Source organism: Ceratotherium simum, chromosome 2 (genome assembly GCF_057802395.1).
Source record: "Ceratotherium simum simum isolate JZ-2026a chromosome 2, ASM5780239v1, whole genome shotgun sequence".
Lineage (NCBI taxonomy): Eukaryota > Metazoa > Chordata > Mammalia > Perissodactyla > Rhinocerotidae > Ceratotherium > Ceratotherium simum.
The window spans coordinates 47361461-47386709 of NC_141901.1; the positions used below are offsets into that span (position 1 = coordinate 47361461).

General features: G+C 44.9%; 1 protein-coding gene across 1 annotated transcript; it reads left to right on the plus strand.

Annotated features, from left to right (window-relative positions):
* The first annotated feature begins 6207 nt into the window (after window positions 1-6207).
* GJA5 (gap junction protein alpha 5) lies at window positions 6208-23780 on the plus strand. Its single transcript, XM_014779945.2, has 2 exons — window positions 6208-6276; window positions 21214-23780. The coding sequence occupies exon 2, from the start codon at window positions 21246-21248 to the stop codon at window positions 22320-22322; it is 1077 nt and encodes a 358-aa protein (XP_014635431.1). The 5' UTR covers window positions 6208-6276; window positions 21214-21245; the 3' UTR covers window positions 22323-23780.
* The last annotated feature ends 1469 nt before the right edge of the window (window positions 23781-25249 follow it).

Below are 25249 nucleotides of genomic sequence, written 5' to 3' on the forward strand. Positions count from 1 at the left end.
TTCCAAAGTTGTTTCCCATCTATCATTTAATTTTGATCTTCAGAAGAGATTCATTGTATGCTGTATGTGTGTTTCTATCTATATCTATTATCTACCTATACGTATATGTATACTTATATGTGTGTGTGTATTATATATATGAGAGAGAGAAAATATTTATTTAGCACTCACTACATGTCAAACACAATATATATCCCATTCAGTCTTCATAACCAATCTATAAGTTTGATAGCTATATTATTATCCTCATTTTAAAAGTGAGCCATGGGGCCAGCCCAGTGGCGGCCCAGGGTTCGGAACCCCGGGCGCGCACCGACGCACCACTCATCAAGCCATGCTGTGGCGGCATCCCATATAAAGTAGAGGAAGATGGGTACGGATGTTAGCCCAGGGCCAGTCTTCCTCAGCAAAAAGAGGAGGATTGGCATTGGATGTTAGCTGAGGGCTAATCTTCCTCACCAAAAAAAAAAAAAAAAAGTAAGCCAGATGAGGCTGTCAGGGAGAAAAAAATATCCCTCTGCCTTGTATGTTCAGTTACTGAGGCATGCAAATTAAACTGACAAAAGATAGGTTTACAGGAGAAACAGAGGCTTATTCATATGCAGAGAGGAACTAACAAAAGTAGCTAGCTCACTGAAAGGTTAAAGTTAGAATCTTATATATTTAACTTAGTAAGGAAAAGAGAGGGGCGAAAAAGGGTTTCTAGGAGAAGAACAAACAGGTTTCTTTAAGAAAGACAAGTGAGTTTCTAGGAGCAGGAGACAAGAAAGTTGGTCATAATGTTTGCTTATGCAGGTGCAGTGGTCTTTCCGCCTTCTTCATGGCCATGAAACTCCCCCCAGAGAGATTTATGGTAGCCTCATTTCCTGGAAGTTGCTGATTTTAGTCAGATAAGGGAAGCTCCAAGAAGGCTTGTTCCTGCATCTGATGAATCTCAAATGTCTTCATCTTAAAATAATCTTCATACCAATCTGGGGTTCCAAATGAGACCCCACATGGCAAAAGAGGGTCACATAGCTGCTGAGTGGTGGAGCCAAGATCTGAACCCAAGCACTCTTATCCACAAGGTTATTTGCCCCAAGTCCTGTCCATTCTACCCTGAGTATTTAGCTGACTGAACGTGAAACTAACCTTTGAAAAAACAGGGAATAATCTTAATCCCCTAAACGCTTCTAATCCTCTGTAATAACTTGAATCCAGGAGCTAAAGTTGAATCTAGACATTAATTTGGAAGGAGATGTAAAACCTTTGTTCTTGAATTAGGTTTTGAACATTATTGGTTAAATTATCAAGACAGGCATGAGGTATTGTATCTCTATTTTACATACAAGGAAATGTCTCTACTTTGGAGTGATTTGTCTGAGGGCATCTGAGTTAATGGCATATTTGGCAGGAAGTTGCTTGACCTTGTATTTTATGATTTTTGCCTAGAGACCACCTAGTACTATACCTTGGACTTGATTGAAAACACCTTTCAAAATACAGAAGAAGTAAGTCCTTTTTAGTCCTTTGAGGTGGGTACGGTAGACCAAGGAGGCATAATTTGTTTGAGGAGAAAGAGGTGTGCTCCAGGTATGCCCTGCAAACTCCAGACGCTGCTTATCATTGAACCAAAATATCACAAGACTCTCAGTCTTCTTGCTTTCAAGGACTTCCCTTCAGATCTGGAGGGCAAGTGCCATCCCAGATCTCCCAGGGAAAGGTCCCAATTTTGTCATAAGATGAAATCTCCGGAGCTGGGACTTGCAGAGCGCCAATGAGGCTGCATCCAGCTGTTGCCTTCATGACTTGATTTCAGTGGGAGAGAATCAGGCCTGGCTGATACTGGATTCCTCCGACTCTTCTCACTTCTATGGAGGCTGCTGGCCTGAGCCCACCACAAAAGAGTTCTTAAGTTTGGGATCCTAAAATATCCTACCTGCCTTAAGCCCAAGAAGAGGTATGGATGTGACTTTGACCTTTTCTTTGGGATTAAAACTTGAGATGTGTTGAGAGTAGATTCATAGACCAAAGCACCAGTGGCAAAGAAGTCTGTGTTTCTTTTGCCTTCTACTTTTTGGAACAGGGTGTTCTTGCCCATTTTAACCACTATCTGGAAAGTAAAAGTCTTTAAGGGGATGGCTTATGCCTGTGGTGTCTGCATCTCCACTGGCAGAAAAGTGTGATCTCAGTCCAGTAACCATGGCTCCAATTATCCATTTATGCCCTCTAATGTGGCATGGGGGACTCAACGTTCTCACAATTAGATGCTAACAGAACTTATTTGCATGTGTAGTCTTGTAGGATCTAAGGGAGGCGGCTGTTTAAACATCTGGACCACAGTGTCTTGGGGAGGAAACTCGTAGAGTCAGAGGTTCATCTGGTAGAAGAGACACCGAAAGGTCTTTTTATTTGCCCTCCTGCCTCTAAGGAGAAGCAAAAAAGAAGTAATTTTCAAAGTGCAACCTTTAAAAGACTTGTAGAAAAGGTGATTGTGCCCCTTCCTGGAAATCTCAGATGGTGCTGCACCACCTTCATAGTCATGGTCAAGCACAATCTCTCCTGCTAGGGTAGAAGCCCATCCTTCTTATGCCAGCTGTAGATCTGTTTGCTCCCACCTGGAGGGCCCGGTGCCGTCCTCTCTGAGTGGGCCAATGGGTTTCATGAGAATTTCCTCTACAGCCATGGGGAGAAAGTGCCTGACCTTTGGCATCAGGCAGACCTTTTCTCCACTTATTAACTGAATAATCTTAGGCAAGTTAATAAACTTCTCTGGGGCTGAATTTTCTTTTCTGTAAAATGGAAATAATACTGTAGTATCTATCTTGCAGTGTTGTGAGGTGAAAATGCCTGGTACATAGAAGGCCTTCAATAAATGTGCCTTTCCCTTTCCCCTTCATTATAACACAACAAAGAGGTCACTCTATATGAACCTGGTTTCCAAATGATTTTTTTCTCACATAACTTAACACTTTATTATATCATTATGCGTTGAGGACAAATACATATAGAATATGGCCATTTATACCAATTATTTTGTCTAACCAGCTCTGTTTCTGCAACTAGAATGTCAGCTTCTTGCAGTCAAGAGATGGCCTTGTCTCCCAATTAGCATAGGCTGGGCCCATAGGAGTGGCCAATGAATCCTTGTCCAAGAGACCTTGATGGATGGTTCAGATGATCTTTAGAAGGTCACCTTTCTGTCTTTCCATCTCCAAGGAGAAGAATGTGAAATGTGCCCAGCACAAAGCCCAGGACATAGCAAATGTGGAATGATGTCTATTTTGCCATCCTACTTCTACAGCTTTTCCCAACAGGTATTACTTACCAATGCTTTGGCCAGATTTTGGCTTCCTCTGTAAATCCTCTCTGAGTTCTCCATATTTTTTCATATGAGGAACACAGACCTCAGTACCTCTTTCTACGACCCTTTCTTCAGCTGAACATGAGGGCCTGGAAGACTCTCAGTTTCCACCCTGGCCCTCGCCCTATACCTCCTTTTCTGGGGCATCAGGAATCTGCTCATGGTGTCCTTCTTAGATATATGGTGACAGCCAGATTTAGCCCCTTTAGGCAATCACCACAGCCCAACTGACATTTTCCTTAGTTTCGTTGGAGTCCTTACCTGAGCCTGGGAAGGACCCAGGTGAGGAAGAAACCAGACTTCTGAAGGCTTGCCAAAGCAGCTTGGCTTTGGGCCATCAAAATATACTGTGTCCTAGATGCTATCCTGAGTGGGGTGCCTGGTTGGAGAGCTGCTCAACTTCATTGGCATCAGGCAGTTGGGATGATCCGAGTTCGAGACCTCAGTCTTCTCCCAGCCCTGACCCGGGCTTCCTGGATCACCTCTAGCAACCCATCCAGTTTCTTCACTGTTTCATTTCTCTACCTGCCCAGCAGGGTGGGAGTATTTACCTTCCGTGCCTGTGCTCTCTCTAGGATCATGGGTGTGCTGGCATCTCGGCAATTCTTCCCTTCTGGGCATTCAGAGGAAAATGGCATTGTCCCTTCATCCCCAGCCTTGCCCCCAGCTGGATGGTTCTTTGGCAGCCAATGATCTAGGAATTAACACTCCACTAAACCTTCCCCACTCTCAGATTATCCTTCAACTGAGACTTATGAGTTCTTTAACTGGCCATCTCCTGGCTGGAGATAAGATATTTCCAGGAGCTCCCAGCTTTTGTAGAGTGGCTAGGATGTAAGGACAAAGCAATCATATAGGGACAATCTCTGCTTTGGAAAACAAACTGGGTATCACCAGGGCTATCTGTGGTTCACATGCTGAATTCTTTCCCAGGAGTCTGGTCCAGCCATGGTAAGTACAGGCAGGAAGAGATGGGTATTGTATTGTATTGTATTTTGCAGTCATATCCATAGCATTTACCATATACCAGACATGGTTCTAAGTGCTTTACATATACCTGTTAGTCCTTATGACAACCCTAGGAGGTAGTTATTATTAGCCCCAATTTACAGTTGAGGAAACTGAGATGCACAGAGGTGAAGTTAGCTTGTCCAATGTTACACAGCTAGTAAGTGGTGGAGCCAGGATTCAAAACCAGGCAGGCTGCCCCAGAATCTGCTCTGATGCTACACAGGAAAAAGAGGGAAACTCTGGCTAAGGAATCAAGAATCCTGGGTTTATTTTCAACAGGGCTGCTGCCTCCCTAGACACAGGAAATTTGGTCCCCTATTCTTTCCCCTCTTGCTGATCCTAAGCTTATTCACCCATGAAAAATATCGCCCACTAAAGAAACAGTTTTGCAAAATGTTGGAATGTTTGTGAATGGTGCTACATGTGAAAGTGATAATGTGGAGCAAAGCAATGGATCTGGGTCTGGTCCTGCCTCTGCCACCTACTTTACTATCTGCGACACTGACAAGTGGCCTTGACTCTCTGGGCCTCAGTTTCCCTGGCTGTTCCAGATGATCTCTGGGGTTTTCTTCTAGCTCTCATAATCTGTGGGTTCTTGGTCATTGGTTTATCTGGTTTCAGTCCACTCATTGTAACTTCTATCATTGATATTTATCACATTCCAACTGGATTCATGGCTGAGTGCTTAAGTTGAGGAATTGAGGAACAGAGTTGATAATGAGGGGAGCTGGAGGGGAGAGATGCCTCACAGTTTCTGAATTTGCTCACTTGTGACATGTGATCTAATAAGAGACAAGCTTACTTCCATCGGCTCAATTCCAGCTAGGAGACCTGTATGCTTTTGTGGAAAGAGCAAAGAGGTGAATTTGGCATCAGCTAAAACTTCTAATCCAGAATTTACCATTTGCTCACTGGGTCACCATGATCATGTTCCTTGATTTCTGTGAATCTCAGTTTCCTCAAATGTGAAATGTAGAAATGTCTACCTTGAAGAAGTGGAAATTGGAATGATTAAGTGAAATAAAAATAGAATACGTATAGATCGATATCTATTTATCTATCTCTATCTCCATCTCTACCTCTGTCTCTGTCTCTATCTCTATCTATCTATATCTATATCTTTATCTGTCTTGCCCCTAGCAGAGTGCCTGGTACATAGAAGGTGCTCTCTTCTAGTTAGAGGAGGAAGAGAGAAGAAGACAGCCCTGGTGGTGGGGATGCCCTCTCCCCATCCTTTGGAGCTTTCAGGTTAGCCCTGAAAAGTGTCTATTCTGGGTGCTGGTGTTGTGATTTGTGAGACCATGTTTCCTGTGCTAGCTGGTGCTCAGCTCACTGATGTGGGCATTCTAGAGGTCCCCAAAAGATCTGTTCCATGAATGAGCACCTTTTTCTCTGAAGACAGGAAAAGGCTGGGAGGAGGGATCTCTTGGGTAGTGCCGGTTTTCCCGCTGATGTTCCAGGAAAGCCGTGGCCTGAGGAGCCTGAGGAGGCTCAGCACAGGGCTGGGCAGGCCAAGAGCTAAGGAGGCGGTGCCCCACCAGCCCAAGGGAGAGGGCCAGCAGCAAGGACTGTGGTGACAATGACAGTGGGAGGGCAGGGGGGAGGAGGAGGGCTCTGTCTCCTGAGGAGAACACAGTAAGGAGAGGCTGCAAGGAGGTGGAGGGAAGAAAACTTTTCAAATGAGGAGCAAAGATTCTAAGAGTGCAAAAGAGAGAGGGGAGGGAGGGATCCAGAGGGGGAAGGGGGTGGAGAGAGAGAGTAGGAAGAAGTGGGAGGAGGGAGGGCGACAGATACCGATTAAAAAGAGGGTGGAAGAGGAACAACTGACAGGCTCAAGAGCAAGGAACAGTGGGCAGTCAGAGACGAGAAGGCCAGAGAAGGAAGAAGCCAACGGAAATTCCAGAGAGGAGGAAGAGAAGAAGGTAAGGGTAGACTTGAATTTTAAGCGAGAAAACTATCAGTTGATGGGAAGTAGCCAGAAGAGACAGCCTTGAATTCCAGGCTGGATAACAACAAAGCTCTTTTTCTGTATCTGTGGGTTTATTTCCTACCCTTCTCACTATTCCCTGTGATGCTGAGGTTTGGATATATTAAGGAGGATGGTTTCTGAAGCAGCAGATAAATTACTTACTTGATTTGTAAGGAGCTGTAGGAATGTGAGTGGAGGCCCTTGGAATTAGTTTACTTCTTGTGGAGTTGTAGTGCTCCAGGGGCATCTTACAAGCAGGTCACCAGTCCCTTTCCAAGCACTTTTATTAAGATGGGATTGGCCCTTTAAAAACAAAAACCATCACTGTTTTATGATCTTTCTTCTAGGCTTGGAATCTTTTTTGAAATGCTTTCCACAGCATCTAGGGGAGTGTTTTAATTTTTTTCCCCCTAAGGCATGTTGGATGGTTTAAAAATATTCCCTGCTTAGTTTCCTGCAGAGGATCATGTCCCTGCTGTGCATTGTGAGCAATCAGGCCTGCCACTCACCGTCAGAGGAAAGAGGCTGGTGAGACCCAGAGAGGAAGCCTGGGAGAGGCACCCACTGAAGGTCTCCTTTCCTCCTGGGCAGGGTAAGGTAGAGGGCCGCAGGGCAGAAAGGTTTCTGTCAGCTCCTTGACCTCTCTTCTGAGAATGTGGTGAAAGACCCTGGGCTCAGGAGCCAAGTGACCTGGGTTCTGGTGCACTGAGTGGCTGTGTGACCTTGGACTGGACACTTCCCCCTTCTGGGCCTCAGTTTCCTCATCTCTAAAATGAGGGGTTTGAAGTAGAAAGATTCTTTTGGTTCCACTCAGCAGTAACATTGCACAAGGCTATGATTCCTTAGGCTCATGGCACCTCAAATCACTGAAAAAGGGCAGCTTGATGTGAGGATTTTACATCCTTACTGTACTTTTGTTCCACCTCCCTGTATCCCACCATAATGGGGGGGACTCCTGGTTCTTACTCCTCAGCATCTCACTGGGCTGTTTCCTGAAAAAGGCTCTGGCACTGAGGGAAGGAAGGGGAGCACAAGGAGCCCTGGACAGGGAGCCAGGAGACCTGGGAGACATTCAGCAAAACTGAACAGAGACGAGACCAAGGCCATTTGCCTGGTGGGGTGAGCTCATGGCTCGGCACACAAGCTGGTATTTAGAGGCATCCCAGCCTGACTTTCATATCAGCAGGCCAAGTGGCCTCCATCTCTTCCACCCACTGCCCCCAGAGTCACAGCCAGCCCAGACCCTGATTCACTGCTGTCTAGGGACAACTCTGAATTTTCCACCTTCCAGCCAGGTTCCCCAGGGCGGCAGAGCTGTTTGGAGCCTGCTCCCCAGGCTGTCCTTCTAAGTGTTTTCCTCACTCAGCAGCTGCCAAGGAGCAGTCCCAGTGAGACCACAGGAATAGCAGAGAATGGTGGGAGGTGTGTTCCCTGGCTTCCAAACTGGCATCCTCTGGGCATCCCCTCACCCAGACACATGATGTTCATAGAGCCATGGCAGTAACACAATCGTGCTGCCCTGTTTTGCCACTGCCTTGGAACCCCAGAGATGTTCTTGCTGGGCTCTTGAAACTGGTTATTGTTCTTATCTCCTTGCTGCCTCACTCCTGTCCCTGCTCCTAGTACTGGCCTAAAGTCCTAAGCCATTAGAACTGGAAGAGGTCTCTTAGATTGCCAGTCAACCTCTTCTTTGACAACTAAGGAGAACAAGGCCTAGTAAAAGGAAGTGACTTGTTGGAGGTGAAATGGTGAGTCAGGGCCAGTTCAGTTGAGAGAACATTCTGTTGTGCTCACTCGCATCTAGGGCTCTTCTGACTTCGGTGTTTGGCTGTGTTTTCTGAGCCTCTGTTTCTCCCTCACCCTCCCCACTTCTTCCATTTAAACATCTCTACAATCCTATTTTCTGGTAGTGACACCCACTTGCCCACCTGCTCCCCATCATCTCTTCTGGCTGGTGAGGGGCACATGCAGTGGAAGTTTTGGGCTCTAGCAGCCAGCAGGGCTATCACAGTGCAGCCTGGCCTCTGGGATACCCGCTGATCCCACCTCTGGGCCCAACCAATTAAAACAGGACAGGGAGCCTGTCTGTGTGGATCAATCAGGACAGGACCTAGAAGACCTGCAAGTCCTCAGGGCCACAGAGACCCAGGCCCAGGCTCTGCCCTCTGTCCCAGGGAAGACTTCACCCACCAGGGATTCCAGCAGCTCTCTGTGTGAACTTACCCCACTGTGGGCTCAAGGATTGAGCTGACCAAAGGGGAGAGAGGCCCATTTTTCCAGGAAAGCTTCAGGTCTCCTAGAAAAGAAGCTGACTTCCTTTCTATAGTCAGAATTTGCCGACTCCTGGTAAATGACAGCTTGATGCCACTTTGTGAATCAATTGTTTCTGAAATATTAGCAAATCATGGGCAAGAAAAATTCAGCCTTCAACAAGCCACTCACATTCACAAAGAAAGAGGTTAATAAATACTTTCCTTGTAAGGTTTTATGAAGATTAAATAAAATAATGTATTTAAAATGGGCTATGACATAGTAGGTGCTCAATGAACAATAGAACAGTAGGGTAGAATTCAGGTCATCTGGTCCTCAGCCCAAGTCTCTTCGAATTGGTGCAAAGGCCTTTCCACAGTGGGCTCACCATGACATGTAATTCTGAGAAAGTACTGATTGGTTTTTCTAGTTGCACAGACTTTTTTTCTAGGACTATATTTGCTGACCTCTAAGTTGGGAGTCAGAAAGTCTGAATTTGCCTCTTGGCTTTGCTACTAACTTGCCATCCTATCACAACTGGGAGAGTCACAAACTCCCCGGATGTTCTAACTTAGAGGTAGAAGGGCCTTTAGCAACCATCCAGCACAACCACTTTGTTTTACACGTGAGCAAACTGAGGTTCAGGGAGGAGGAATGTCTTGTCTAGAGTCACAAAGAAACAGCTGGAACCAGAAAGAACCTCTCTATGAGGCTCTTGTTCACAGAGGACTTCTAGAATCTTAATCCAACCTGGTATCTTCATGATATAGAACCTCAAGAGACGGCAGATGTGGTTAGGGGTCAGGATGCCCCTTCCCCTCAGATCACAGTGTAGATAGCCAACTATTTCTCTTCCAGGTAGAAACGAGCCAGCTTCAAACATACCCTGTGGACATGCCTTTGGATTGGTGATCAGATTCAAAAGTGCTGTAGCTCCTCAGAAGGAAAGAATTACACAAAGTACACATTTTATAATATGGACACTTATGGAGTCCATCTCGAGGCCCAAAAGCTTGAGTTAAAGAAAAGTTCAGAGGCAGCTTGGACCAGTTACCAGAATGAGAGGGGCCTGATCAGAGTGGGGCCCTGTACCTCCTTTCCTTTCCACCCCTGCCCCCGAGGGTCTTCATGCCTAGTGAAAGAACTAATTTACAGTTAAATGAATATCTTTTTCATTGCTCGTGTTTTCCCTACCTCTGATAGTCACCTTCCCCGACCCAGCGCCACGTGGGGGTCCTTGCTGTGTCACTCTAACCAGTCTGCTGCACTGTCAAATTCTGCATCAAGTTGCCTAGTTGGATCATGTTTGAGAGGAGTTGTTACTGGAAATGTCAAAAAGAAAATAAGGAATTAACATTATTGAGTGTCTACTAAGTGCCAGATACTGTTCTAGGCATTTCCACATATCCACATGTTGTTTAATCTCTATGAGTCAACATTCCTTTTGCTCCGATGAGGAGGAAACTGAGAGGTTAAGTGACTTGCCTACAGTCACACAACCAGAGAGTGATGGAGGCAGGGTTTGAATCTCACTATTTCTTAGGAACTGTGAGTCCCAACGCCTAACTATTCTGTTTCTATTGCTTTTGTTATGATTTAATAACAATGGAACACCAGAGCCTGCTGTTTGGCCAGCCGAGAACCCAGCAGTAGACACTGCCGCAGCCAAGAGCACTTACTGGCTAAAAAAGGAAATAACTTTCTATATGTGAATTCTGGCCAAATGGTGGCAGATGCTGAAGAGTCTGGGAATCCTGACCACTGTGGGCTGAGGGCCTCAATATAATCATTAATTCTAGAAACAGCATATGCAAGGGATGGTCAACCAGTAAGCCAGAGGCTAACAGGAAAAACCCTGGGCCTCTTATGGGAAAGTGGGGAAAGCCATGCTTAAGGGAGTTAAGAGACGAGTCCTGCTCACAGATTTCTCACCAGCTGTCAGTCCTAGGGCCTCTTTGATTTTCTTGCCCTTTTAGAGATACAGAGAGAAGGCAGGCTTTGGAGTTAGGCAGACCATGTTCGAGTCCCTTACCCAGCATTTGCTACTTGTGTGACTTTGTACAAGTTACTTAACCTCTGAGCCTCAGTTTTCTCAGCCATAAAATGGGATGATACTACTTTCCTAGCAGGGTTAATGTAGGGTAGAAAGTATAGTTGTAAAATGCTTCACACACGGGAAACACTCAACTTAGTGGTATCTGTTATCACTATTACCTCACTTCCCTGGAGCCTAGTCTTCACTCTGTATAAAACTAAGGTGTTGAGTTTGATCTCGGATTCCTTTCAGCTCTACTGTAGCTATGACACAATGGTAGAAATAATAAAGAAATATAAGCATTTCATGAATATAATTTTCATTAATAACTGCATAGGTATTAATCAACCCATTCCGGGTAATTAATAAAGACCTCGCAATATTTCACTGTAATTGAATATCTTCATTTGCCATCCCCTCCTATCCACTCCTTGTAAATATTTCTTCTTCCAACATTTTAAGAAGAAAATTACTTATCCTAGCATAATTCTCTTTCTCCACTGCCTGCTCCCTTCCACCTCCTTGGCTTTAAAACAACTGTCTGCCAGCAGGGTGTCTCTGAGTGGACCACGCTGTCCTTGCCAGAATAAAATAATTAAATTGGAAGAGGAGTTAATTATCTGCGATTGGCTGCAGTAGGAGGAAAACTGAAGTGATACTTATCTCCCCCATTTGTCTCTTTCTTCTTCTCTCTCATCTCAATCTTCCTCTCCCCTCTATGGTAATCAAGGTTCAGGGTTGCAGGCCCCCATCGGCTTCTAATTCTGGGAAAGGTGCCCATACTGGCCGACTCAGTAGCTGTAGCCATAGCATGTGCCTGGTTGTTTCCCCTGAGGCTGAGGTAGCTACCCCAAACTTAAATGAGGAAAATAATGTAAATTCTACGTGTAAGAATTATGCCCAACCACTTACAAATCAACTCCCTATCCTAACAATTCTCTCAAACGTCCCTGCAGCAGTCATCTTATGTAAAAGTGGCCTGCCTTTGACTGGTAAGGATTTTCAAAGAAAGGACCTTTAGGTGATTTAGACAGTGTCTAGTCCAGTCGTTAAGGCAGGGGCATTGCTGTCCCGACAACATAAGAACTGAGTTTCATGCCATCTCCACCACTTACTAGCTGTATGATCTTGCTCAAGTCACCATCTGTGAGCCCTGTAAAAAGGAGACAGGGATAATCCCTACTTCCTCAGGTTGTTGTTAGAATCAAATGAGAAAATAGGTATCAAGAAACTTGCAGAATGTCTGGCACATAGAAAGGTCTCAATAAGTGTTAGCTTATTTTATTATTATCACCTAGATTCAAATTCTTTTTTTGTGTAACTCTGGGTAAACTAGAAAATGGAGCTGAGAATCTCCAAGGATGATGAAGATTTCTGAGGTAGCTGAGGATCAAGACCACTTTCTCATGAAATTCTCCCTATATATCCATTTTAGGGAGAATCTATTGGGGTGAGGTAAAATCAGAAAAATGCACTTTAATGAATAAGGTACTAAGGAGTTCTGAGATGATGGTTTTACTTGCGCTTTACTTTATAAAGCCAACTTTGATGTCTGGCAGAGCATAGGAGCTCAATAAACACTTTCTGAACTGAGCTGCACTGACATGATATTATGTCTAAGGCATCCTTTAAGTGAGGCCCTTTGGGTTCTTTTACAGCAGAATTCTCTTAATTGGGAAGCAAGTCAACCCTGCCCCGTGCCACATTCCACTGTATGGTGAGTGGAATTATAGCATGGACCCAGGGGATTGTTATTATTACTATAAATAACAACCTTTATTGAGAACCAGAGATCTGATAGATACTGTCCAGAAACATGTGTCATTGTCCTGAATTAGACTCAGACTCTGTGGAGTGGTCTTGTAATCTAATTTTGACAAACTTGAGTGAGCTCCCCAGTGATCTGTGGGGAGGAGGCAGAGAAAGGAATAGTCCATGGTGACTAAGTCCCTGCTCTAGACACATCCAGTCCTGCTCAGCCAAGTGGAGTGCTCTCTCTCATGGGCAGAAAGAAGGCTCTGTGGCTTCTGTCTCCCTAGTATTCTGGTCACCATAGTCATTGTGCAGGTGCCCCTAGGTCAGCTTCCAAGGGAGACCTCTCTACCAGCATTAGGTGTTTTGAGTGACCTGAATGCTATCATTCATCCATTGTTGTTGTTTTTAAAAAGTACATAATCAACCTACCAGATGCAAGGCACAATATTATGCATTAAGGGGGAAGGGAGGGTAGGGGGATTTCAGGGGGAGGACACAATGATGAACAGACATGGGGCTTGTCTTCATGGAGCTCAGGTTGAGTTAGAGAGATAACACACAGCCAGTAAAGCAAGTAACTCTCATTATGTATGTGAAACTCCAGTGGCTTTACAGTTCAGCTGCTGCCTTGGGGGGACACAGAAATTGTTGTCAAATCCTGTATTATAAGGGCTGTTATGTGTGGCTCCAGAGGACAGAACTAGAATCAACAGAAGGGAGAGAATTTTCAAGGCATCCCTATGGTAGCTTCCTGCTCACTCGCAATATGCCTTCTTGAGCAGGAGAGATGAGGGTGCATTTTCAGCAGTGTGCTGGGCGGCACCTGTCACCTGCAGCCTACCTAGTGTATGCTGCAGCCATCACTTAAGGACTTCTATGAGCAGGGTGATTACTTATTGTGCACTGCCTTATATCCCCTACCCCATTTGAGGGCTGTGTTAGATTAGAGTCTGCCCACAGGAGCAAGTCATGTACTGAACATGGTCCATCATGTAGGTTGAGAACTACTCTGAACTACTAGGCATGGCCTCCAAAGCCCTCCATTATCTGCCCATGCCTACTCTGCAGACTCTCCTTCCCTGTTCTGCTTATTGTCCTCTGAAACCATGCTGGGTCTCACTTGGTAGATTTGTTCATGTAGTTGTCTTTGTCTGGAATTCCATCTCTTCCATACCTCCCCTCTCCCCGACTCCTCACCTCTACAAACATCACCTACACCTAACTCCTACTCAAGGGTTGCCTCCTTTGGGAAGCCTTCTCTACCCACCCTCCACCCCCACCCCTGGCTGGGGTCAGTATTCTTTTGTGCATCTGCATAGCATGCTGCACTTACTTCTCTCCTAGTATTCACCACATTCGGTTGTGTTTGTATCCCCCACCAGACAATGAGTTCCTTCAATATAGAGGCTTATTGATTTTTAGGTCCCTAACTTCTAGCACATAAGAAGACACTCAGTACAGGCATACCTCAGAGATATTGTGGGTTTGGTTCCAGACCACCACAAGAAAGCAAATATCACAATAAAGTGAGTCACATAAATTTTGTTTCCCAGTGCATATAAAATTTATGTTTACACTATACTGTGACATATTAAGTCTGCAATAGCATTATGTCTAAAAAACAGTACATACTTTAATTAAAAAATACTTTATTGCTAAAAAATGCTAACCATCATCTGAGCCTTCAGTGAGTTGTAATCTTTGTGCTGTTGGAAGGTCCTGCCTTGATGTTGATGGCTGCTGACTGATCAGGGTGGTGGTTGCTAAAGGTTGGGGTGGCTGTGGTAATTTCTTCAAGGATAATATAATAAGACAACAACGAAGTTTGCCACACCGATCAACTCTTCTTTTCACGAGCAATTTCTCTGTGGCATGAAATACTGTTTGATAACATTTTACTCACAGCAGAACTTCTTTCAAAATTGGAGTCAGTCCTCTCAAACCCTGCCGGTGCTTTGTCAACTAGGTTTACGTAATATTCTAAATCTTTTGTTGTCATTTCAACAATCTTCACAGTATCTTCACCAGATGTAGATTCCATCTCAATAAACCACTTTCTTTGCTCATCCATAAAAAACAATTCCTCATCTGTTGAAGTTTTATCATGAGATTACAGCAATTCAGTCACATCTTCAGGTTCCACTTCTAAATTCAAGTTCTCTTACTATTTCCTCCACTGAAGTCTTGAACGCCTCAAAGTCGTCCATGAAGGTTGGAATCAACTTCTTCCAAACTCCTGTTAATATTGATATTTTGACCTCTTCCCATGAATCATGAATGTTCTTAATGGCATCTAGAATGGTGAATCCTTTCCAGAAGGTTTTCAATTTACTTTGCCCAGATCCATCAGAGGAATCACTATCTATGGCAGCTAGAGCCTTACAAAATGTATTTCTTAAATAATAAGACTTGAAAGTCAAAATTACTCCTTGATCCATGGGCTGCAGAATGGATATTGTGTTAGCAGGCTTAAAACAACATTAATCTCATTGTACATCTCCACCAGAGCTCTTGGGTGACCAGATGCATTGTCAGTGAGCAGTAGTATTTTGAAAAGAACCTTTTTCTGAGCAGTAGATCTCAACAATGGGCTTAAAATATTTAGTAAACAATTTTGTAAGAAGACGTGCTGTCATCTAGGCTTTGTTGTTCCATTTATAGAGCACAGGTAGAGTAGATTTAGCATAATTCTTAAGGGCTTTAGGATTTTCAGAATGGTAAGTGAGCACTGGCTTCAACTTGGTTACCAGCTGCATTAGCCCCTAATAACAGAGTTAGCCTGTCCTTTGAAGCCTTGAAGCCAGGCATTGTCTTCTCCTTTCTAGCTATGAAAGTCCTAGAAGTCATCTACTTCCAATATAAGGCTGTTTTGTCTACATCGAAAATCTGTTGTTTAGTGTAGCCGCCTTCATTATTTATCTTAGCTCAATCTTCTGGATACCTTGCTGCAGCTTCTGCATCAGCACTTGCTGCTTCACCCTGTACTTTTATGTTATGGAGATGGCTTCTTTCCTTAAACCTCATGAACCAATCTCTGCTAGCTTCAAACTTCTTCTGCAGATTCCTCACCTCTCTCAGCCTTTGTAGAATTGAAGAGAGTTAAGGCCTTACTCTGGATTAGGCTTTGGCTTAAGGGAATGTTGTGGCTGGTTTCATCTTCTATCCAGACCACTAAAACTTTCTCCATATCAGCAATAAGGCTGTTTCACTTTCTTATCATTCGTGTGTTCACTGGAGTAGCACTATTAATTTCCTTCAAGAACTTTTCCTTTGCATTCACAGGTTGGCTAACTGTTTGGCGCAAGAGGCCTGGCTTTTGGCCTGTCTCAGCTTACGACACGCCTTCCTCACTGAGCTTAATCATTTCTAGCTTTTGATTTAAAGTGAGAGACGTGTGACTCTTTCTTTCATTTGAACACTTAAAGGCCATCGTAGGGTTATTAATTGGCCTAACTGCAATATTGTTGTGTCTCAGGGAATAGGGAGGACTGGGGAGAGGGAGAGAGATGGGGGAACAGCTCGTCAGTGGAGCAGTCAGAACTTAATTTATCAATTAAGTTTGCCATTTTAAATGGGCATGGCTTGTAGCTCCCCAAAACAATTACAATAGTAACTTCAAAGATCACTTATCACAGATCACCACAACAAATATAATAATGACGAAAAAGTTAGAAATATTGTGAGAATTACCAAAATGTGTCACAGAGACACGAAGTGAGCAAACACTGTTGGAAAAAGGGTGTTGACAGACTTGCTGAATGCAGGGTTGTTACAAACCTTCAATTTGTAAAAAACACAGTATCTGCGAAGTGCAATAAAATGAGGCATGCCTATACATGTTTGTGAAACTGAACTGATTTACACTTTTCCATAATCCCCTCAGCACTCCACCCAGTGCTGGTCACATCAAGGGAGTGTCAGAAGTATCTGCTTGATTGCATAAAAGCTGACCCCTGGACCTTATCACTAAATGGCAGTGTTGTGTCTCAAATCACTCACTGCCCCAGGGTGAGCAGGAGCTTTTGAAGATCCAAAGGGGGAGACATAAGAATTGCTGGGCTCCACTCTTGGAGAGGAGATGGAGGGAAACTTTCTGCTGTGCACCAGACTTGATCAGAAACTCTGGAGTGAAGCCCTGGACCTGTTTCTTTGAATAAATCTCTTATCTTTTCTATATGTTTCCTCCTCTGCAAAACAAAGGCAATAACCATCATTCCACAAAGTGGTTATGACGATTAATCCATTCAACAATAAAAATTGAGTGTCTATATGTCCTGAAGGTATTCAATCTTGAACAAAACAAATATGGTCCCACACTCTTGGAGTCAACAAGAGAATGTAGGGGAAGCATTTTGAACTGTGTAAGATTTTATTTTTTTATCGCTGGACTTACGAAGGAAGATTTGAGCCTCCATAGGATCACTTTGCAATCTTACTGCTAGACCAAACATTTTTTTCAATCATTAAGAAAGCATTTATTATGCACCTAATGAGAGAACCTAATGCAATAAGTATACAAAGTAGACGACAAAGCTTTTGACTTTGAGAAGTCTACTACTCACTTGAGGGAAAAAGCTGTTAAATCCTTGAGGACAGGAATCATGCCTGATTTTATTAATTCACCAGATACCACTGAGTGCCTAACATGTGCCAGGCCTGGGACTGCTTAGGTATTATTTTCAGTACCCAGAACAGTGGTAGGCACATAGTAGGAACTCAAAAAAGTACTTGTGGTTTGGCTTATAGACAAGAAGCTTTTGGAGAACAAGGGTGAGGTAGCATATAACCAAGTGTGGGAATGTGTCCTATATGCTGGAGGGTAATTTAGAGTCTTCAGAGTTCAGGACATGTTAAAAAGGGCTGAGATCAATTTAAAAAGACTTCTCCATTTCTACCTAGAGCTATGGGCTCAGAGGAAGAGGTCCTGGCTATGAGTTTATGTCCATCTGGGTTGTTCTAAACTGGTTGTCTTTGAAAACTGTGTAGGGAGGCAACAATGCCAACATAAGGAGAAGTACTGGGTCGGGAACATAAATACTGAATTTTATTTCTAACCACATAATACACGAAGTAAAGGAATTACATGATTCATGCTCACTATACACAAAAGTCTTCCTTCCTTTCCCTCTTATCCAAGTGCCATGTTATTATTAGCAAACAAGTTCCCTGGTGACTCTTCCAAAATTTTTGCTTTGTCCCAGGGTACGACACACTGGAAGAGGATGTTGAAGGTTTTGGATTGAAGAATCTTCAGAGTTGGGATAATCTTGTCCAGGTTCTAAGGGACCCTCTCTTTTGCCTTGGGGATTTCAGAACTTGTCTCAGTTGCAAAGAGCTGAAGAATTCAATTATCCAGGGCTCTTTGGAGGGCAGTGATCTAATGAGGCCCTACCTAACCCTTTAAACCAGAGTCAACCTGCTGCCATATGTTCCCATAGTGCCCTGTACTTCCTTAATGCTAAAACATATCATGCTTTATTACAACTTTGTGTTTGATCTCACCCCTTAATTAAGGGAAATAAAGGCAGTTAAGCTCAATAAAGGCAGGGACTCCTGGTTTGTCTTTTTAACTGTCGTATCTTCAGGGCCTCACAAGATGCCTGGCACTTGGAAACCACTCAATAAACTTATTGAAAAATGAATGAAAGGGAAGAAGGACATTGTAGGCAGAGGAAGCATGAGAAGCCAAGATGAAGAGGTGAGAAATTGTGGGCCGTGTATACGTGTAAGGGGAGTTGTGTAGCTTAAGTATTGAATATGTGAGGGGAACAGCGGAAAAAGATAAGATGAGGCTGTGTTGTGGAGGGTCTCAAGTTCAAGTTAAAGAGTTTGGACTTTATGAGTGGCAGGAAGCCAGTGAAGTTCACAGCTAAAGCAGTGAGGTCTATTACCATTGTATTTGATAGAATTTATTCATGGTGTGGGCAGCTTCCTTTGCCCCTCCTAACACAACTTCCTGCTAAAAAGTGGATAATAATCTACAAAGAATTTTATATGCTCTACACCCAGTAAACTTAATGAATATCTAATCTACAAGTTTCTTTGGCTGAGGTTGTCGGGGGCCTACAGGGACCTAGTGTAGCCAGGAAACTGACTTCAGCCAGGGACCTTTCATATTTTAACCCGAGTAGCTAGTACATGGTAGCAATTTTAAGTTTCTCTGACCTTGCCTGAGTCATCCAGGAAGTCACAAGGAGAGGACCTTCACCCTATTTGCTGTCACTAGGGCCCCTGGGGTCTGCCCCACCCCTGCCCCTCCTCAGCTAATTTCTCTTGTTCCCTCCTGAGGAGGCATCCTTTCCAATACTGTCTTTCTGATATTCCACGATGTTCCTTTCCTGTACCTGAGCTTTACTTCTTTCAGGTAGGATTCCTTGGACCACAAGTGAGGGAGGCAGCAGTCAAGCCTCTTGGCAGACCAGACCAAAGCATCACATTCTTTGCCTGGAACTATTTTTATACATCCTTGGGGACTTGCAAGGAATGAGTGACAAAGTCTGAGAGTCAAGGGAAAAGTCTTCAGGGATTGAGGAGAGTTTGGAAAAGTTGCCCTAAATCCTGGAAGAATATGACATTTGTTTCTCTCTTTCTTTTTATTTCCATTTCTGTTTCCCTCTCACTTTCTCTCCTGCTCCTCTATGTATTTCTCTCTTCTCCTTTGTAATGCACCTCTCTCTACTTCCTATTTTGTCTTTCTCTCTCCCTCTATTCTTGTCCTTCCCCACCACTTTCCTTGCTAGTAATGGCTGCTTCTTATTCTTAGTTCTTATATATGGAGCACTGCGCTAAGTGCTTTTTATACACCACCTCATTACATTCTACGAATGGCATAATAGTATTCCCATTCTGCAGATGAGGAAATTGAGACACGGATCTATAACTTCTCCAAGCTCAGCAGTATGAACAGGCATTTGAACTCCACTCAGTTAACCCCCAAACCATCTTCTCTTAACTGTTACATGATCTCTTTTTCTCCATTTCCAACTCCCTCTTGTCTTTTCCCACTTTTTGCTCCCTTTCCCTCCCTCCCTTCTCTCAGACACTCACCACTTCCTGGTCCCTGCATGCGTGTGGCTGACTCTGAAGGTGGTGAACACTGTGCACGTGCCCAGAAGAGATGACAGACCATTCAAACTTTTATCTAATCAGCCATTTTCCTTTTGAGCAAACGCTCCACAATTTTCCACATTTGGAGGCTATGGGAGAGGGCCCTTCACCACCTGAGGAAAAGGGCAGATGTCTGATAAACCAGAGGAAAGGTCTCAAGACGTGGGTGGGTCTTTGATATGAAGGGGAACGGAGATAAGGCCCTTCACGCTCACTCATGGACTCTCTCATTCCCCAGAACTCTGCATACTCTCAGGGTGGGGAATGGGGGCCTGGGAGAAGACAGGGCCAGGAGGCTGGTCTCTGTCAAGGTATCAACTCAGGATCCAAGGAAACCTGGACTATGAAATGTGGCACCTCTGCCCTGTTCTTCCTCACATGCATAAAGAATGTTCAGATAGGAAGCAGGGGTGCATTGGCAGTAAAGATGTGAAGGTCACATCTTTACTTGACAACCTCTAAGGTCCCATCAGAATCTGAGGTTTTATGACTCTAAGAAGGGTATATTTATGTTCAATTCCCTCCTTTTTGTTTTTTTTTTTTTGGTCATTCTGTTGACTAGAATTGGTTAGAGGCTTAAGCCATAAGGATACTTATTGCTCATCAAGTAAGAATTCTGGAGGTAGGCGATTAAAGAGTTGATTCAGAGGTCTCAGGGCACTGGCTGGCATTTCTGAGATTCTCTGGGCAGCTTCAGACATCTCAGCTGGACAAAGGGAACTAATGGGGACAGGCAGGAAATGAGGCTGAAGAAGCAGGCAAGGGCCTGATGAGGCAAGGTTTTGTATGGGATATAAAGGTTTGGGGCATTCATTCTGGATATGAAGGTGAGCAGGGCTGTGTGTGGGCACCTTCTGTATGCAGAAGGACAAGCCGAGCCGTACAGCTGAAACGGCTGTACTGTACTGAGGTGGAGGAGACTGGCATTGCCAGCTGCTCACCAGCTGGGGGAACCTGAGCCCTCATTCACAATACCTTTAGCTGCTGTAACCAAACACGTTCTTGTTCATCACCTCCCAATATAGCTGGTCCAAGCTGGATGGTTCTGACTGTTACAGAACGCTTCCTGAGGGACCAGATTTGCCACTCCCACCTCACTCTTTTCTCCTCCACCTAGTGCTGCCCCCTGGAGCCATAAAAAAGTCTTTTTCCACCTGACAGCCATTCAAACATAGGGAACATTTGTCGTATTTTCAGCATATCACATACCTCATTTCATTTAATGCTCAAAAATCCTCTGGTGTGGCTATTGCCGTCCTCGTTTTACGGATGAGGAAACAGTCAGTGAGGTAGATGCCCAGAGTCACATTCGCAGACTCGAGTCCTGTGTTCTTTCTACCACTCGTGTTTCTCCACGTGTTGTCCTTGGACTGCCTGCATTAGAATCACCTGGGCTGCTTGCTGCAAATCCAGATTCCGGGCGGGTCACCCCAGACCTCCCAAGGTAGAATCTCTGGGGGTAAGAGCATAGAATCCACATTGTAAAACACAGCTCAGCTGATTTCTGGGTCCATTAAAGTGTGGGAACCATACTCGAACCTTGCTAACATGGCCACTTTGAATCTTCTTTCTTTTTATTTTTGCTGGGGGACAAAAAGAGGGCTCTTTAGGTGAATTTGGCTTCTAAGTTGCACTTCCTAAAGAACACATTGGTATCAGCGGAATCTCAGAGCATGATTGGACCTTCTAGACTTGTGCAAAAGCATCCCTCTCTTTTTCTCTTTCTCTCTCCCCCATCTGCAGAAGTCTTGGCGTCTGTCCTCTGCTGAGCCAAGATGGGTGACTGGAGCGTCCTGGGAGAGTTCCTGGAAGAAGTACACAAACATTCCACGGTGATCGGCAAGGTCTGGCTCACAGTCCTCTTCATATTCCGCATTCTGGTGCTGGGCGCGGCTGCTGAGTCATCCTGGGGGGATGAGCAGGAGGATTTTCAGTGTGATACGATTCAGCCCGGCTGCGAGAACGTCTGCTACGACCAAGCCTTCCCCGTCGCGCACATCCGCTATTGGGTGCTGCAGATCATCTTCGTCTCCACGCCGTCTTTGTTGTACACGCTCCACGCCATGCACACGGTGCGCATGCAGAAGAAGCGGAAGCTACGGGAGGCGGAGAGGGCCAAAGACGTCCGGGGCGCTGGCTCTTATGAATACCCAGTGGCCGAAAAGGCAGAGCTGTCCTGCTGGGAGGAAGAGAATGGAAAGATTGTCCTCCAGGGCACGCTGCTCAACACCTATGTCTGCAGCATCCTGATCCGCACCACCATGGAGGTGGCCTTCATTGTGGGCCAGTACCTCCTCTATGGGATCTTCCTGAACACCCTGCATGTCTGCCGCAGGAGTCCTTGCCCCCACCCTGTCAACTGTTATGTATCCCGGCCCACAGAGAAGAATGTCTTCATTGTCTTTATGCTGGCTGTGGCAGGACTGTCCCTCTTCCTCAGCCTGGCTGAACTCTACCACCTGGGCTGGAAGAAGATCAGACAGCGATTTGCCAAGTCACAGCAGGGCATGGCTGAGTGCCAGCTTCCTGGCCCTTCTGCTGGAATAGTCCAGAGCTGCACACCACCTCCTGACTTCTATCAGTGTGTGGAGAATGGCCCTGGGGGGAAATTTTTCAATCCCTTCAGTAACAAGATGGCCTCCCAGCAGAACACAGACAACCTGGCCACAGAGCAAGTGCAAGACCAGGAGCAGATTCCTGGGGAGGGTTTCATTCATATTCGTTATGCCCAGAAGCCTGAGGAACTCAATGAAGTCTCCCCAGGTCATCGCCTCCCCCGTGGTTACCAGAGCGACAAGCGTTGTCTCAGCAAGGCCAGCAGCAAGGCCAGGTCAGATGACCTATCGGTGTGACCCTCCAGTGTGGGGGAGCTAGGACCAGGTGGGAACAAAGGAGGCTCAGAAAGGGAAGATATGTCCCTTCTGACGCCATCTTTCTCATTCTCATCACTGCTTTGCTCCTTTTGGGCCCTGGGTCTCAATAACATTGCTCATTTATTCCAGAAGATATGACCAGGGCTCTGCGAGTGCAGTCAAACACATGGCTACCCACCCAGGCTGCTGTCCCTTCCCATTCCTCTACCCAGTATACTCTGTAAAGCCTTTCAGTTTACTCATTGAACAGGGGAGAGGAAGGGAAGGGAACCATGGCAAATCTGGCTTGGGATGGATAGCCAGAGGGACAGGATGACTCTCTACATACTAGCCATATACCAAATTGGTTCTCCAAGTCCCTATGGCTTTCTTGACCCGATCTCCCTTCCACCTGCAAGGAAGAGCCCAAAGTTCCTGGCCAATAAAGAGAATGTATCAAGGAACTTGCATTAGATGTGCTCTTGAATCTGTTGTCTTCTTGGGCCATACTTTAGAGTTGTGGTGAGGTTGCCTTGGGCTGTCCTTGGCTACCTGTCCCTCTACCCAGTCTTACTTAAAAAGAGGTCATTGGAACTTGACCAGCAACCTCAACTTCACAAGTGCCTTGATCTGTACCTCTGGCAAATGTCCCACCTTGGTGATGTTGCAGATTTTCCTTCTGCCAGGGTGTACAACCAGCCTAGAAGGATGCAAGCTGCCCTAGGGAGTCACTGTGCACACAGACTCCACTGGAATTCCTGCCACCACCTGTCATCCTGCGGCTCTTTTACAGTTCAACCCAATGATAGAAACCATCCCTTCTGTTTCTCCCTTGGCTATTCACCCAGTGCCCTCCCAAAGACTGTATCAACCAGAATGCCCAAGGAGCCATCATCCTCTCTCAGATCCTGACCAGATCACAGGCCATGGAGGCCAGTGGAATTTCCCCAGGTCTTATTAAAACAAAGAGGGCATTGTGCTTCTAAGATTCCCCTTGGGAAAAAATAATTCTGCTGTGAAGAAGAAAATTAAAAAGGAGAGAAAATACTGGAAAGCTATTTTTCCCTCCTATTTATTTCCCTTGCTGACTGCCAACTTAGAGTGCCAAGATGAGGTGTGATGACAGCTATGGAGGCCCCCAGATCTCTGTCTCCCTGGAGGATTTAGCAAGGGCATACAGGCAGTAGGGGAATCTCCAGCTCCCTTGGCAGGGCTGTTGTTTAAGAGCACAGAGATTCCTATGTCTCCCTGGTGCTCCTAATGAGATTGACACATGAGGATTTCAGGAAAGCCCTGCCTTCCCCAGCGACAGGCCTGGTTTCTCTATTCAGTCCATCTGTAATGGGTGGTTGCTATTTTAGATGAAGGTAAAGGATGCTCAAAATTGAATACCGAGACTTATAGGGAGATGGTTACTTTTTAAAATGCATGTATGTGTGTGTACACATGCTGAGATAGAGTGGGTGAAGGGGAGGGGAGTCCTAAAATAAGGAAAGGAAACCTTAGAGAAACTTTTATCTTCCTGCCCTCCCCTCCAGATGCCTGGCAGAGGGCCTGAGCCTCACTGTTTTCAGTATCATCAGCCTAAACAGATAGGCATGAAAGGTAGGAGGAGGGTGAAGGCTCGGAAGGAGGCACAGCCTCTGGCCCACCTGCCCATCTCCAGGCCCCTCTGCTGATATCTGGATGTTATTGGTGGATGGAGGGAAGGATGAAGGTAGAGAGGTGGAGGCAACTCACTAGGATGCCAGTTAGAGAAGAATGACTGGTCATCCCAGGTTCCTGGAGGGAACACCTTACTATATTGTCTGGCACTGGCATTAAGACTCTCTCTTTCTCTCAAAAAAAAATAAGACTCCTTCTCCTTCCATCTCTGAAATGTGTTTGTTTTGTGAAATGAGTGTTCTTGGATTAGAAATTTTATGAGATCAGTCCTTGATGATGGGGCTTTCAGGAAAGAAAAAGCTGTAATATGTGTAGTTTGTCTTAATAAAATTTGGCCCTACATCGGTCTCTCCTTTGTGTCCCTTTCATGCTGTGACTATAAAAGAAGGATGGCAGACTTGATGGGGGAGGGGAACACTCAGACCTCCCCCTCCCCATCGGTCAGTCAGTAATGCAAAGAGCTTTTAGTCAGACATGCAAGGGTTAAAATCCCAGCTGCTGGTTTATAGCTGGACTCCAGCAAGCTGCTTAGTGTCTGAGCCTTGGTTTCCTCATCTATAAATTGGACATAGTACTATCTACCTCATAGGGTTGTTAAATGAGAGATTGTTTATAAAGAGTTCAGCAGACTGCCAAGGAAATAATGTCTGTCATTAAATGTATTTGTTGGTATTATCTTTATTATTTTTGTTATTATGGTGAATGCATAGTGTTTGAAAACCTGGGTTGTTGAGAGATGATTCCAACACACAATCTACCTAAGGTGATCAAATTAACTCACACAGAGGAAACAATTAGAATAAAATTATATGGGAATTCATTTATTATCAATTCTAAGAACCATAAGGCTCCAGGAAGTGATACATATGAAAAATCTATGTAGAAGAGGAGAGACTGACCTGGGCCTTAAAGACTGGCTGAGTTTTTAGAGAAGTGAAGACCTCAAACATGACTCTGTGAACTAGGTCTTGGTATCCCCATTATATAGACCTTGAAACTGAGGTCTTGGAAGTTTCCCTGACAGTGGGCAGCTTCTCACTGGCCTCTCTGATTGGGATCATATCTCTTTGGAGGAGGAGAAATGACTCTTGCTCCGAACAAAGGGTCAAGGGACCACCTAGCCCTTTACCAACAAATGAGTGCCGTTTCCTAGAGAAAGAAACAAAGGCTGGGAAATACAAAGAGAAGTATTCTCTTGACTACAAACCAGCCTTGTTTATCAGGGAAAAGCCCTTTAAAGAGAGCTTGCGAAGAGATCATAG